The 17489-nt window shown below is 38.9% G+C and overlaps 1 protein-coding gene across 1 annotated transcript in view; it reads left to right on the top strand.

The window, feature by feature from the left end:
• The window catches only part of LOC142239917 (uncharacterized), a 91059-nt gene extending 74846 nt beyond the window's left edge, over positions 1-16213 (top strand). Inside the window, exon 3 of the mRNA XM_075311656.1 lies at positions 16069-16213. Coding sequence (XP_075167771.1) covers positions 16069-16213 — 145 coding nt within the window. The remainder of the gene's footprint in view (positions 1-16068) is intronic.
• The last annotated feature ends 1276 nt before the right edge of the window (positions 16214-17489 follow it).

Below are 17489 nucleotides of genomic sequence, written 5' to 3'. Positions count from 1 at the left end.
CGATACAATTTCCTCGACAGGAAACGACCGCTGAGCAACTGTGGCACCGCCAGTACATGGTTCAACCGTCTGATTTCCAGGAAAATGTGTGTCCAATAGTACCTCCAGCGTCTCCTTACTGGACGTTGTCCAATTGCCCTCCGATGTTTTAATGAAACCTGGAGCGGAGTTGGTGGATGCTAGAACCTTCCGTAGTCTGGAAGCCTCGGACGTATTCTCAATACTGCTGCAGTAAGCATTCCAAGAGTTATGCTGAGCCTTTCTCAGTTCTCGCTTGTATCCTCTCAGATTCTTCTTGTAAGCGTCCCAGTCCTCAGGGGCTCTGGTGGACTTTGCCTTGTTAAAGAGCTTCCTGCAGGATTTCCTCATATTACTTAATTCCGTAGACCACCATGGTGGTCGATGTTTCCCCCTTGGCTTTCCTCTAGGGCATGCAGCTTTCAGTGAGATGTTGAAGGCCTTAGTAATCCGCTCCACTGCGTGTTCGATATCTTGCACATTTCTCATATTTGTCTCTGTTATTTCCGGTATCATCATATTGAACGATTCCCTATACCTATTCCAGTCAGCTTTCCTAACATTTGGCGGAAATATGATCTTGGTGATATGAACATCAAATTTGAAACTGATGTAGCGATGATCTGAGAAGCTGTGTTCACTTAAAACCTGCCACTCAGATATCATTTCATTTAGTTCTTGCGAGGCCAAGGTGATGTCCAAAACCTCTTGCCTGTTTTTAGTGACAAAGGTTGGGACATCTCCCTTGTTGCAAACTACCAGATTAGTACGCAAAATAAACTCTATTAGCGACTCTCCCCTTGCATTAGTATCACTACTTCCCCATATACTATGATGTGCATTCGCATCGCATCCCATAATGAGTTTCGCCTTTGTTTTCAGTGACTCCTCCACTAAGGTCTTAACGGCATATGGAGGCATCTCCCTGTCATGTCCCATGTAGACCGAAGATACCCAATATTTGCATTTGGCTATTTCTAAACTTGCAACGACAGTGTCTGTATTGCACATTGAGGGAAGCAGAAACAAATTGAGCTCGTTTTTAGCAATTATACAGGCTCGATTTACATCATTACCAGTATACTGCAATAGTTTGAACCCCGGAGTACTTAATTCACATATTTTGTTTTTGTAAACATATGGTTCTTGAATAAGAACTATATCTATGTCCCCTTTCATCAGGAGAACTTTTAAGGCAGCACATGCAGCCTTACAATGATGAAGATTTATCTGGAGGATCCGTAGGACCATCGAGATTTTCAACAACCGTCACATCAGCCGCTTCGATCGAGTCATCAAGAATGTCCTCTTCAGAGATATCGGTGACTCTCGCAATAACCATAGGTTCGACTTTGGTGAGTTCTGAGGCAATAGAAGCCTCCTCACGCATACGGTATCTATCCATGTCTTCAACTTTGGTATCTCCCTCGACTTCGCAAGAGGATCCGCTTACTTCTGATTCAGACAGAGGCTTGTCCATTTCTGAATCCTTTAGCTGATCGTTTTTATACACCTTCATTTGGATATAATGAAAGCCATAACATACACGGCCCTGGGACTTTGCCAGATGTGGCAAAGACTGAGTGTTCAATATAAACACTGCATGCCGTCTTGGTCCATCCACTTCATCCAAACGGCCAACCTTCCAATCAGCTGTTGGAAGATCTGGATTGCATCGTTTCAGTCTATTTAAAATAGATTCAGGGTCAGAAGGGTTTGCAGGTATCCAGGCATGTGCTCTAGGTCTAGCCGGTATGTCTTTCTTCTCGACTAACTCTAGAGCAGCTCCTTCCCAAACTTCACCAATTAGTATCAGAGCAGCTTTAAAACATTCTATAGACCTCTGGTCCTCAAATGCGACTAGCTTAAATCGTCCTTGATACCAACCAGCCTCTTGGTGTCGAGGATCTGGGCCGGGAAACTTTTCCAGTACCTGTGAGTAGACGACAGATAGAGCATTCTCAATTTCCCCCCATTTTTGCTTTGGAACCATACCGTCCAATGCTCCTTTATTAATGATAGCCATCACAAGGCTATCTTTAGCAACTGAGGCAAACGATCTTTGATCCCTTTTGGAGGATGGCAGCTCATCCGGCGATCGTTCCCTTTTTCCAGTCTCAAGAATTCCTTGAGCCCATTTTAAGGAATCGCTTTGTTTAGCCGACAACGTGCTTGGGTCGACTGATCCTAACTTCTTTAGGATAAACAAAGCATTTCTGCGTTCCTTGAATCTCTTTCGTGAGGGATTACCTCCTTTTGATGTCGTTACCTTAGAAAAAGTTCGACTTGTCAGTGTGTCGCCACCTGTCGACCCGTCTACAGGTCGACTAATTGGGCCTAACTCTTGGTCATTGCCCAGATTTATAACTCCAGTCGATACCCGTCCACTGGGCCCTGAAGTTAGCAACCCAGTGGATGACTTGGAATTTCGCTGCATGGTGGCTTAATATCCCACCACACTTGAAATTCGTAGTAGGTACCTATTACTATGAGTTTATCCGCTATTGAAAAAACACGTCCGTTCCGTTCGACGGTTGAATAGGAAAGTCCGTATCGGTCCATGTTTTGGTATAGCCCCCATATAGACCGAGCTCCCGATTTTGCTTCTTGCGCGTCTAGAAACAGTATTTTCTATCCGATTTGTATGAAATTGAAAACCTAGAGGTATTTTTGGACCATAAAGAGGTGAGTCGAAAATGGTCCGTATCGGTCCATGTTTTGATATAGCCCCCATATAAACCAACCTCCCGATTTGGAGTCTTGGGCCTAAAAAACCGTAGTTTTTATCCAATTTGCCTGACATTGGAAATATAGAGGTATTTGAGGACCATAAAAAGGTGTGCCGAAAATGGTGCCAATCGGTCCATGTTTTGGTATAGCCCCCATATAGACCGATATCCCGATTTTGCTTCTAGGGCTTCTAGAAACTATATTTACAATACGATTTGCCTGAAATTAGAAATCTAGAGGCATTTGAGGACCATAAAAAGGTGTGCCGAAAATGGTGCTCATCGGTCTATGTTTTGATATAGGCCCCATAGAGACTGATCTCCCGATTTCGCTTCTTGGGCTTCTAGAAACTATATTTTCTATCCGATTTTCCTGAAATTGAAAATCTAGAGTTCTTTTGGGACCATAAAAAGGTGTGCCGAAAATGGTGCCCATCGGTTCATTTTTGGTATAGCCCCCATATAGACCGATCTCCCGATTTTGCTTCTTGGGCTTCTAGAAACTATATTTACCACCCGCTTTGCCTGAAATTCTTGAGCTTCTATAAACTGTATTTATTACCCGATTTGCCTGAAATTCGAAATGTAGAGGTATTTTTAGACCACAAATAAGTGTACCGAAATTGAGGTATATCGGTCCATTTTTTGGTATAACCCCCATATAGACTGATGTTCTTGGGCGTCTAGAGACTATGTTTTCTAGCCAATTTGTTTGAAATTCTGGAGGTATTTTAAGATCACAAATATATGAGTAGCAAATGGTACCTATCGGTCCATGTTTTGGTATAGCCCCCATATACACCGATCTCCCGGCTTTATTTCTTGGGCTTCTAGAATCCGTAGTTTTTATCAGATTTGCTGGAAATTAGTAATCTATAATGAAATTTTAGACAAACGAAATTTCCTTTTCTTATAAAGTATTTTCGTTTATTCAACTCTAAAATTCTCTAAAATAGCAGGCGCACTGATCATGAAAATTGCTTCAAACTGAAAGTAAAATTTCCAGATTTTACTCATCGTATTTATTTAAATAATGACGGAAAAAATCTGCAGATTTAAGATTTTAAATCAAGGCGTAATTTAATCATATACACGATATGTTTATAATTTCTCTAAAACTCAAACAAAATTGGTTCTCATAAATCTAGAATCTTATCTGGTCTTCATAGGTAGAATCTTTAAAGTTTGCCTTCGGGAGCTGACTGCCTTGGGAGAAGATTTGTCATCAAACCCTTACAATTCTATATATTATCAAGTAACCCACTACGACGAAGAGTTTTCAAAGTAAACTATCATATTTAATTCATGGTGGTGGGTATTTAAAATTCGGCCCGGCCGAATTTACTGCTGTATATACTTGTTTTAACATACGGCGGCAGCGAACGTGTTAACAAACTCTTAACATCCCAGTTGCCAATAAAATTTTAAATGTATTCAACTCGTAAGCGTTTTTTGTCCGTGGGCGGGATTATTTTCGTGAGCGTATTTTTCCGAAATTCGTTACTCACGCACACTCACGAAGAAATTAGTTTCGTTACTCACGCTCGCTCACGCCCACTCACACCATTGTCACCAGCGTGGCACGTGCACACCTCTAAAATCTGAGTCGATCTAATCATGTCCGTCCGTCTGTTGAAATCACGCTAACTTCCGAACGAAACAAGCTGTCGACTTGAAACTTGGCATACGTAGTTGTTATTGATGTAGGTCGGATGATATTGCAAATGGGCCATATTGGATCACTTTTACGTATAGCCCCCATATAAACCGACCCCCCAGATTTGGTTTGCGGAGCCTCTTAGAGAAGCAAATTTTATCCGATCCGGTTGAAATTTTACGTGGTGTACGTATATAGTCTCTAACAACCATGCAAAAAAATTGGTCTATATCGGTCCATAATTATATATAGCCTCCATATAAACCGATCCCCAGATTTGACCTCCGGAGCCTCTTGGAGGAGCAAAATTCATCCGATCCAGTTGAAATTTGGTACGTCATGTTAGTGTATGGTCTCTAATAACCATGCAAAAATTGGTCCATATCGGTTCATACTTATATAGCCCCTATATATTCCGATTTGACCCCCCAGATCTGACCTCCAGAGCTTTTTGGAAGAGCAAAATTCATCCGATCCGGTTGACATTTGGTACATGGTGTACGTATGGTTCGTGAGATACGTATATAGCCTCTAATAACCATACAAAAATTGGTCCATATCGGTTTATAATTATATATAGCCCCCATATAAACCGATATCCAGATTTGTTTTGGGAGCCTCTGGGAGGAGCAAATTTCATCCGATTTAGTTGAGATTTGGTACATTGTGCTAGTATATGGCCGTTAACAATCATGCCTAACTAGGTCCATATTGGTCTATAGTTATATATAGCCCTCAGATAAACCGATCCCCAATCACACAAAAATTGGTCCATACCGGTTCATAATTGCACAAATCCCCCATATAAAGCGACACTTATATTACAATTCTGGCTCTCTAATTACCGCGCAAATTTCCATATCGGTCGTATCGTAATTATTTGTAGACTTCCCAATATATACCTTTTTTGTCTAATATATACCACGTATGGACTAACTTACAATTTAGACCGTCTTCTAAGAATTTTTGAGATACCGTGCCATTGGCAAGTGTTACTGCAAACCAAGTAATTCCATTGTGGATGACAGTCTTTAATAGAAGTTTTTATGCAATCCATGGTGGAGGGTACATAAGATTCGGCCTGGTCGAACTTACGGCTGTATATACTTGTTTATTGTTTATTTTTATCATACAGTAAATGTATGATAAAAAGAGAAAGAAGCATTGACTGCTAAGGGCAGCATCTATGCATTTAGTTTTAGTGAAAACAATTAGATGCGATATAAGTAAATTGGGATATGGTTAGACAGAGAGCGGGAGTGGGCGCATACAGGGGCGAAAAACGATTGTTTTTCATATATTTAAATTATATATATATATATATATATATATATATATATATATATATATATATATATATATATATATATATATATATATATATATATATATATATATATATATATATATATATATATATATATATATATATATATATATATATATATATATATATATATATATATATATATATATATATATATATATCTTGAGAACACTATCATATCTAGTGTGCGGTTTAAGTTTAAATGGGGCCATATTTGCTTGGTGTCGTTGCAACCCTTGCAATTCTCCCATCGAACATTTGCCACCATAACAGCCTTCTCAAGCAGTAAGAGCTTACAGGTAGCTAGAGGCATACCAACAGATTCTAGTTCCCCTAGAATATTTAAGGTAGTTCCTAGCCTTGCTAACTCATCCGCATCGCAGTTCCCCGGTATGTTCCTATGGCCAGTCAATATTGTACTGATCAACCATCTCATTGAGAGATTTGCTGCAGTCGATGGAAGTTTTTGAGTTAAGGAACACAGAGTCCAAGGATTTTATTGAAGGTTGACTGTCTGAGTACATATTAATGCCAACATTTGTTGAAACATTATTTCTCAGCCAATTTTCCACCTTTTTCATTGCTAATATTTCATCCTGAAAAACACTACATTGAGTTGGTAATCTTTTCGCTATTCGAGGTTCCAGGTCTCTAGAATATACTGCGAGACCCACTTGTCCATTCAATTTGGAGCCGTTGGTGTAGAAATCTTTAAAACGTTTATTCGCCGGGGTCTGTGTGCACCAATACTCACTGGGAATTAGAGTTTCAAACTTTTTGTTGAAAAGTGGTTTCGCCAGAGTGTAAGCCACTACGCTTGGCATTATTTTGAGGACCGAACTGTGACCGTGCGTTTTTTCCGACCACAGCGATAGATAAGGCAACCGTATAGTCGTTGTTGCTGCTGACTGTTAGCTAATATGTCTAAAGGCAATAGATGTAGCATGACATTAAGGGAATCTATTCCTGTCTTACTGAATGCGCCTGAGATACACAAGAACGCCATTCGCTGAACTTTATCTACACTTGTCGGCTGCAGAAGTGCCGGCCACCAGACCACAAACCATATAGCATTCCAGGTCTAACAACTGCCGTGAACAACCAATGAAAAGTTTTCGGGTTTAGTTCCTACTATTTTCCTTTTGTCTTTCTGCACAAGTACAAAGCTACTGTGGCTTTTCTCGCCTTTCCTTTATTTTAAGCTTAAAGTTCAGCTTCGTTTCCAAAATAACCCCAAGGTATTTTGAGAATTTTGTATTCTTTGCAGCACATGATTAGTCCTGTCTTTGATGATGACTTCCCCAGACTTTCCACAGAATATTTTAAGACTTAGATAAGCCTCCGGCTTGTGTAAATGACGCATTATTTGGGGAAATATGGTAGAATACACTTCGTTTTACATTTGTTTAAATTTGAAATATAGAGGTGTGCATGTGACACGAAATTGTCGTGAGTCACGCTGAGGACAACGATTAAAAAATTAATTGAAGGTCAATTAAAACATTAATTGATCCAATTAAAAAATTAATTGATAAATTTTTAATTGAATATTTTTTAAAACTCAATTAAAACTGTAATTGGAAAATTTTTCGTGAAATTTTTTTCTATGTAGGTAAATGAGTCATAAAATTATTCGTGAGTTACGATAATTTTCGTGAGTCAGGACATTTAAAAGATTTTCGTCCTTGATTACAAATTCTTCTCGTGAACGTGCGTGTGAGTGAGTCCTACCAAAAACATCGTGCGTGAGTGTGCGTGAATAAGATTTCTCCGTCGTGAGTGTGCATGAACGTGTGCAACATATTACTCACGTGCACACCTCTAATATAGAGTTTAATTGGCATCAAATGTGAAACATAGAGCCCTTTTGCACACACAAATAAATTAGATTAAATCGATACGTTTTAGGTACCCTTCACAATATGTTAGAATTACAAATTAATGAGATTTAGTTTTATTAGTCGACTCCGGAGTTGGGCTGATGAGTCCAGGCTGATGAAAAATGTCCTTGTTAGTGCGCCAATAATATTGACTCCATTACTCCGATACATACGTGTAACATATATGAACCGATTCGGATGATTTTTTGCACATATAGTTAGTACTATAGATTAGATTTAGCCAACTTTGAGTCCCCGGTCTGACACATAGATGGCGTCGCTAGTATTAAATGCATATTATTTTCATATAGTACCAACCTTCAAATGATTCGTGTTAAAATTTGTGAAGCAACTTTTGTTATTGTGAAAAAATGGAAAAAAGGAATTTCGTGTTTTGATAAAATAATGTTTTCTGAAGTGAAAAAATACGGTGGAAGCAAAAACTTGGCTTGATAATGAGTTTCTGGACTCTGCCCCAGGGAAATCGACAATAATTGATTGGTATGCAAAATTCAAGCGTGGTGAAATGAGCACGGAGGACGGTGAACGCAGTGGACGCCCGAAAGAGGTGGCTACCGACGAAAACATCAAAAAATCCACAAAATGATTTTGAATGACCGTAAAATGAAGTTGATCGAGATAGCAGAGGGCTTAAAGATATCAAAGGAACGTGTTGGTCATATCATTCATGAATATTTGGATATGCGGAAGCTCTGTGCAAAATGGCTGCCGCGCGAGCTCACATTTGACTAAAAACAACAACGTGTTGATGATTCTGAGCGGTGTTTGCAGCTGTTAACTCGTAATACACCCGAGTTTTTCCGTCGATATGTGACGATGGATGAAACATGGCTCCACCACTACACTCCTGAGTCCAATCGACAGTCGGCTGAGTGGACAGCGACCGGTGAACCGTCTTCTAAGCGTGGAAAGACTCAAAAGTACGCTGGCAAAGTAATGGCCTCTGTTTTTTTGGGATGCGCATGGAATAATTTGTATCGATTATCTTGAGAAGAGAAAAACCATCAACAGTAACTATTATATGGTGCTATTGGAGCGTTTGAAGGTCGAAATCGCGGCAAAACGGCCCCATATTAAAAAAAAGTGTTGTTCCACCAAGACAACGCACCCTGCCACAAGGCATTGAGAACGATGGCAAAAATTCATGAATTGGGCTTCGAATTTCTTCCCCACCCACCGTATTCTCCAGATCTGACCCTAGCGACTTGTTCTTGTTCTCAGACCTCAAAAGGATGCTCGCAGGGAAAAAATTTGGCTGCAATGAAGAGGTGATCGCGGAAACTGAGACATATTTTGAGGCAAAACCAAAGGAGTACTGCCAAAATGGGGGACTTATCAGCCAACTTGTTATATAAGGTCGTTATAGCACAAATTTGGAAAATCGGGTTATATATATGGGTGCTATATCCACATTTTATTCAATGGCTATCGTTCGTTGTGCAAACAAAAAAATACCCTGCACCAAATTTCATAATAGCGTTAATTTTCTGCTGTCCCACTTCATTAAGAATTTGCGGCTCATGTTAATGGTGCTGCTAATTACTAATTTATCAAAATCAAGTTAAGGAAGTCAAAAGTCGGGCGGGGCCGACTATAGTATACCCTACACCACTATGTAGATTCACATTTTCAATATCGTAGCTAACCCGTCAAATGTGTTGGATGCGATATATAAAGGTTTATGTTCCCATATACGTACCCAACACATTTGACGGATTTGATATGATATCGAAAATGTAGATCTACAAAGTGGTGCAGGGTATATATATATATTAGAAGTCTGCATCGAATAACTTTTCACTACATGTATGCAATTCGCTGTCGAATATAGTACATACACTGTCTTTCTCTCAGAGCGCAAGTAGAGAAGTGAAGAGAACACTTGCTTGTCAAATACCACCAAGTACTTATCCGAAACGATAAAAATGTAAGTACTTGAGAAAAAGTACAACATGGATTCTCTTCACTTCACGTGGTACCACAAGTATTTCTCAGTTATATGCGAAGCAAAACTTTCCATTATTATTAATCATAGATATGTATGTATGTCACATATTTCATATATTTATGTATGTCACACACTTACCTTAACGTTTGCCGTTCTTTATATCAATCCGAAAACATATATTATGGAGAGTAATTGTTTTTTTGTATTTCTGAAACTCCACATGGTACATGGAGTACTCTATGAAGTTTTGTTCTAGCAACATACTCGACGTGACCCAGTGCTGCCGCTAGTGAAAAATTGAGTGAAGTAGATTTTGGAAAAAAGTGGAGTAGATTGAATAAAATTGAAGTAGCATACATTTTTTAAACCAAAACAATAGAATTCATTTTATTATACCCTCCACCATAGGATGGGGGTATATTAACTTTGTCATTCCGTTTGTAACACATCGAAATATTGCTCTAAGACCCCATACAGTACATATATTCTGGGTCGTGGTGAAATTCTGAGTCGATCTGAGCATGTCGGTCCGTCCGTCCGTCTGTTGAAATCACGCTAACTTCCGAACGAAACAAGCTATCGACTTGAAACTTGGCACAAATAGTTGTTATTGATGTAGGTCGTATGGTATTGCAAATGGACCATATCGGTTCACTTTTACGTATAGCCCCCATATAAACGGACCCCCAAATTTGGCTTGCGGGGACTCTAAGAGAAGCAAATTTCATCCGATCCAGCTGAAATTTGGTACATGGTTTCAGCATGTGATCTCTAACATCCATGCAAAAATTGGTCCACATCGGTCCATAATTATATAGCCCCCATATAAACTGATCCCCCGATTTGGCTTGCGGAGCCTCTAAGAGAACCAAATTTCATCCGATCCGGCTGAAATTTGGTACATGGTGTAAGTATATGGTATATAACAACTGTGCAAAAATTGGTCCACATCGGTTAATAATTCAATGATTAAAACCGCTATGTTCATCGTAATTAAAGGAATAGGAAAAACAATTAGGTAATATGGGGAAAAATTTTAAAATTTGAAGCAGAACAAAAAGTGAAGCAGATTTTTGGAAGAAGGAGTGACGAAGTAAATTTTGTGAAAATGAAGCAAAATACTTCGATTGAAGTAGTAGCGGCAGCACTGACGTGACCACTCTGAGTACACTTCAATAAGAGAGAAAGAGGAATATGTGTTTGTTGGTAGTGAAGACATCAGAGTAGCAACAAGAAGTTACTCGTGGCTTTTGGTGTTCATTAAAATGTGTACCAATTGTTTTGCGACTCTCTCAAATAGATGTACTCATTTAGCAAGTACACGTGTACTCTGCATTTACAAATGGAATTGTGCAGACCTCTAATATATATATCTGACCAGATCTGGACAGAGTTCTACAATATTTATAGTCTTTAAATTAAGTCGGCTAATGCCCTGGGGTGGAACACAATGTTAGGACAAAAAACAAGTATATACGGCCGTAAGTTCGGCTAGTCCGAAGCTTATGTACCCTCCACCATGGATATCTTAAAACCTCTTAACACCGTCTTCTAAATTGTAAGTAAGTCCATACGTGGTATATTTTAAAATAAACAAGTATATACAGCAGTAAGTTCGGCCGGGCCGAATCTTAAATACCCACCACCATGAACCAAATATTAGGGTTTCCTTTGAAATTTCAGGAGGGCTTGAGGACTTGAGGACACTTCCCGAAGATAAATTTAAAGATTTCAACTATGAGGACTATATCAGATTCTGGATTTATAAGAACCATTTTTGTTTGAGTTTTAGAGGAATCATTAACATCTCTTGTAAGTGTGCAAGTAAATTATAAAATAACGTCTTGATTTGAAATCTTAAATCTGGAAATTTTACATTGAGTTTCAAGCAATTTTCATGATCAGTGCGCCTTCTACACCCTCAAAAAGTGAAGTCGGTCTATATGGAGGCATTACCAAATGGACCGATAAAAACTTAATCCGATGCACGTTTTTGTGAGCCTAAAATACCAGAATATTTACAATTTCAGGCAAATCAGATAAAACCTACGGTTTCTAGAAGCCCAAGAAGTAAAATCGGGAAATCGGTATATATGGGGGATATACCAAAATATGGACCGATACTCACCATTTTCGGCACACCTCTTTATGGTCCTAAAATACCTCTAGATTTCCAATTTCAGACAAATTGGATAAAAACTACGGTTTCTATAAACCCAAGACCCAAATCGGGAGGTCGTTTTATATGGGGACCATACCAAAACATGGACCGATACTCACAATTTTTGGCACACGTATTTGTGGTCCTATAATACCTCTAGATTTACAATTTCAGGTAAATTGAATAAAAACTTCGGATTCTAGAAGCCCAAGAAGTAAACTCGGGAAATCGGTCTATATGGGGGCTATACCAAAATATGGACCGATACTCACCATTTTCGGCACACCTCTTTACGGCCCTAAAATACCTCTAGGTTTCCAATTTCAGACAAATTTGATAAAAACTACGGTTTCTATAAGCCCAAGACCCCAAATCGGGAGGTCGTTTTATATGGGGACCATACCAAAACATTGACCGATACCCACAATTTTTGGCACACGTATTTGTGGTCCTACAATACCTCTTGATTTCCAATTTCAGGTAAATTGAATAAAAACTGCGGTTTCTATAAGCCCAAGAAGTAAAATCGGGAGATCGGTCTATATGGGGGCTATACCAAAACATGGACCGATACTCACCATTTTTGGCACACCTCTTTACGGGCATAAAATACCCCTAGATTTCAAATTGCATGCAAATTGGATAAAAACTACTATTTCTATAAGCCCAAGACCCCAAATCGGGAGGTCGGTTTATATGGGGACTATATCAAAACCTGGACCGATATAGCCCATCTTCGAACTTGACCTGCCTGCAGACAAAAGACGAGTTTGTGCAAAATTTCAGCACGATTGCTTCATTATTGAAGACTGTAGCGTGATTACAACAGACAGACAGACAGACAGACAGACAGACAGACGGACAGACGGACATCGTTATATCGTCTTAGAATTTCTCCCTGATCAAGAATATATATACTTTATATAGTCGGAAATCGATATTTCGATGCGTTACAAACGGAATGACAAACTTATTATACCCCCGTCACCATTCTATGGTGGTGGGTATAAAAAGACCGATTAAATACGTATATAATTCTGTTTGACAATAGAAATAAAATTTTGACAAAATTTAATATCGAAATAAAACTATGACAAAATTTACTGTAGAAATAAGATTTTGAAAAAAGTTCTATAGAAATGAAACCTAATTTTCTATAGAAATAAAATTTTAACAAAATTTTCTATAGAAATAAAATTTTGACAAAATATTCTATAGAAATAAACATTTGATAAAATTTTCTATATAAATAAAATTTTTGTAGATTAGTTTTGGCTCGAGAGGCAATCATGATTATGAACCGGTATGGATCAATTTCTGTGTGATTGGGGATCGGCTATATATAACAATGGACTGAATAGTCTAAGTGAGTCTGAAACTTAATCGGGCGGCCACTTTAACCTAACTATAGATATGGACCAATATTGGTATGGTTGTTAGCGGCCATATACTAACACCACGTTCCAAATTTGAACCGGATCGGATGAGTTTTGCTGCTCCAAGAGGTCAAATCTGGGGAACGCTTTATATGGGGGCTATATATAATTATGCACCGATGTGGACCAATTCTGGCATGGTTGTTAGAGACCATATACTAACCCCATGCTCCAAATTTCAACCGGATCGGATGAAATTTGCTTCTCTTTGAGGCTCCGCAAGCCAAATCTGAAGATCGGTTTATATGGGCGCTATATATAATTATGGACTAATGCATACCAATTTTTGCATGGTTGTTACAGACCATATATCAACACCATGTACCAAATTTCAGCCGCATCGGATGAAATATGCTTCTCTTAGAGGCTTCGCAAGCCAAATCTGGGGGTCCGTTTATATGGGGGCTATACGTAAAAGTGGACCGATAGGGCCCATTTGCAATACCATCCGACTTACATCAATAACAACTACTTGTGCCAAGTTTCAAGTCGATAGCTTGTTTCGTTCGGAAGTTAGCGTGACGGACGGACATGCTTAGATCGACTCAGAATTTCACCTCGACCGAGAATATATATACTTTATGGGGTCTTAGAGCAATACTTCGATGCGTTACAAACGGAATGACAAAGTTAATATACCCCACATCCTATGGTGGAGGGTATAAAAATATGGGAAACATTTAAATTTGGTCTAATTTTGAGGCAACTTGGCAAATGTGTATTTATGATTTATCGGCCGATAAATATGTATTAGAAATAAAGAAAAATTTGTGTCACTTTTACAAGTTTTCGACTTAGCAGTGGCGATTTTATAAGGAAAATGTGGGTATTTTGGCCATTTTTGCCTATATCGGAAAATCATATATATGGAAGCTATATCAAAATCTGAACCGATTTCAACCACTTAGTATTTTAATTCTACTCCCTGTGCAAAATGTCACGTAAATCGGAGAACAACTTTGACCTCTGTTGTCATATGACGGAAAGTCGGACGAAAGATATACATGGGAGCTATATCTAAATCTGAACCGATTTCAATCAAATTTGGCACTTTTGACTATAGTACTAATTGTTCTTCTTGTTCAAAATTTCAAGCAAATTAAAGGGTGATACGGTCAAAATTTGGTCAAGGGAAAACGCGTGTAAATCGGTGAAATCGTTTATTTAAAAAATCAAATTAAATTTCTTTTTCAAGTTCAATTAGTATAAAATTCAGCAAAAATATTCAGTTAGGCTTTCGCTTTTCCAAATCCGAATTGCCGGGCCTCACGCTTGACACCTGCCATCAGATTTTGTACAGCCACCTTGTCCACCTTCTTCGCCGCAGAAAGCCAGGTTGCCTTGAACTGCTGCTCGTCCTTAGCAGTTTTTTTGGTCTTCTTTAGGTTCTGCTTGACAATAGCCCAGTATTTATCAATTGGGCGGAGCTCTGGCGTGTTGGGAGGGTTCTTGTCCTTGGGAACCACCTGCACGTTGTTGGCGGCGTACCACTCCATGGCCTTTTTACCGTAATGGCAAGATGCCAAATCCGGCCAAAACAGTACGGAACAACCGTGTTTTTTTTCAGGAAAGGCAGCAGACGTTTATTCAAACACTCTTTCACGTAAATTTCTTGGTTGAAGCTATGAAAATGCCCGGAATGCTATGAAAATGCTGCTTTTCAAGCCACAGGTACAGATGGCTTGCCAAACCAGATATTTCTTTGCGAACTTTGACAGTTTTATTTGTGCTTGAAAATATCTGCTACCTTTCCCCTTCCTTTTGCCGTATAAAACTCCGGTCCCGGAAGCTGCTTGTAGTCGGCTTTGACGTAGGTTTCGTCGTCCATTACCACGCGATCAAACTTCGTCAGCATCGTCGTGTACAGTCTCCGGGATCGCGCTTTGGCCGTCGTATTTTGTTTATCATCGCGATTTGGAGTCACTACCTTCTTGTAGGTCGATAGTCCGGTCCGGTTTTTGGCTCGATGCACGGTTGTAGACGATACACCCAGCTTATTTGCGGCATCTCGGAGAGAGAGGTTAGGGTTTCGCTTGAAGCTACCCGCAACTCTCTTTGTCGTCTCAGCGGCTTCCGGTTTTCGATTTCCCCCCGATCCAGACTTCCTGGCTGTCGACAAACGTTCCCCAAACACTTTAATTACATTTGTAACAGTTGATTTGGCAACTTTTAGCGATTTTGCCAACTTTGCGTGCGGGTAGCTCGGATTTTCGCGATGCGCGAGCAAAATTTTGATACGCTGCTCTTCTTGCTTGGACGGCATTTTGACAACTGAAAAGTGAATTCCAAAATCAAAATAGGAGCAACATTCTACACATACACACCTTCAAAATGAGGGGTGTTCAGTTTTTTTAAATGCAAAATTGAAAGAAATACGTCAAGTTTATATTGACCAAATTTTGACCGTAACACCCTTTAGGGTAAAACTCTGGTTTCTGGGTCCATATCGGGCGAAAGATATATATGGGAGCTATATCTAAATCTGAACCGTTTTCAATCAAATTTTGCACACTTGACTGTACGACCAAGTGTTATGTTTGTGCAAAATTTCAAGCAAATCAGGGCAAAACTCTGGCTTCTAGGTCTATATAAGTGCATATCGGCGAAAGATATATGGGAGCTATATCTAAATCTGAACCGATTTCTTCCAAAATCAATGGGGTTATATTCTGACCCAAAACAGGAACTTGTGCCAAATTTGAAGGCGATTGGACTTGAACTGCGACCTAGACTTTGATCACAAAAATGTGTTCACTGACAGACGGACGAAAATGGCTAGATCGACTCAGGGACCCACCCTGAGCATTATTGCCAAATACACCATGTGTCTATCTCGTCTCCTTCTGGGTGTTGCAAACATATGCACTAACTTATAATACCCTGTTCCACAGTGTTGCGCTGGGTATAAATATCCATACATTATTAAATACACCTAGACCTCGCTTTACATCGCAGATAAAACCACGACGCAAAGTGAATTATGAGATTGAGATGCAAAGATTGAAGACAGATAACAACGCTATTTCGAAAATCTAACGACGCAAAGTGAAAACTAGTACTAATTCAGCAGCGACGCAACTTCGAAACAACGCAAAACGAAACGACGCAAAGTGATGTCTAGGTGTATGCGGTAAATATCATTAAAATAATTACCTATTAAATCTCCATTTTGCTATACCCCATGCGAAACAAAAATTTCCTGTACAGTTTCGATGTTATTCAGCTTTCAAAGCATTTGGAAGCATATTTGTAGCGGAAAAGTGATATGGCATTGGACAAATATTTATTTTGCCTATTGGCATTACAAAATTTGAAATTCACACCAGAGGTAAGTGGCAAAAGATTGGCCAAAGAATTGGCTTGTTCTCAATGTTGTCATCAACTAAATCTAGGCTGCTGAAAGGCGTTTCAAACTTGTTGTCGATAAAATTACCTGCGTGAAGGATGATGCCATTGTAAAAATGTTCGAGTGTACAGTAATAGAGATGGGCTTCAGCAAATATGCCTTCAATGTTAATTTCACATTTGCCCGAGAATTGAGTGAAAACTCTGAAATAAATTTCCAAATTTTTACTATGCCGGGGTCGGGTAGGGCAGCTTTAAAATTTTTAGATTTGAAGATAGCCGTATGTAGATTTTTGAGTGCAACGGACACGGTACCGCTCTTAAAATCTTTAATGAAAGAGACCAGGCGTACGAGTAATTTGCCCTATAGTTGCCCCGTAAAGGCGGTGAGTAAATTTTTTCTGGTATGGCGATTAGAATAATATTCTTATTTTTTTTACATTTACAGAATTTTCCGTATACCCTATCCAACTATAGCGCTGATGAGAAATTTCTCCCGCCTTATGCCCCGCTATTAAAATTTAATTATTCTTTGACTGTATATGAAAATAAAAAAATGTGCTTAAGATTTATTCTAGATGGAAGAACTGTTTCTAGAGCATAAAAATAACTTGAATATACTTGTATTGCATATCATAATCTGTTGATGTCGTGATGAATAAAATAAAAAAAAATCTAAATATATTTTGAGTTAAATTTTGATTTTAATTCCCTGTTCCTGTATATCGAACAAGATCTTTCCTTCGTATTTCAAACGAAAAACAAGTAAATATGGTCGAGAGTTTGGTCATGCTGAATCTTGTGTACTCTCCACCAGGGCTGTAGAGTCGGAGCAGGAGTCGGAGTCGTAGAAATTTTGACATCTGAGCCGGTCTTTTGGGAGAAAGTTTGTTTCATCAAAGCCACTAGAAATTTTTTACATTAAATTAATGGCCTCAATGTCCATAACTGAAAGACCATTTATAAA

Source organism: Haematobia irritans, chromosome 5 (assembly GCF_050003625.1).
Source record: "Haematobia irritans isolate KBUSLIRL chromosome 5, ASM5000362v1, whole genome shotgun sequence".
Taxonomy (NCBI): Eukaryota; Metazoa; Arthropoda; class Insecta; order Diptera; family Muscidae; genus Haematobia; species Haematobia irritans.
Note: the sequence above shows the minus strand (reverse complement) of the source record. Positions and strands in the feature narration are given on the sequence as shown.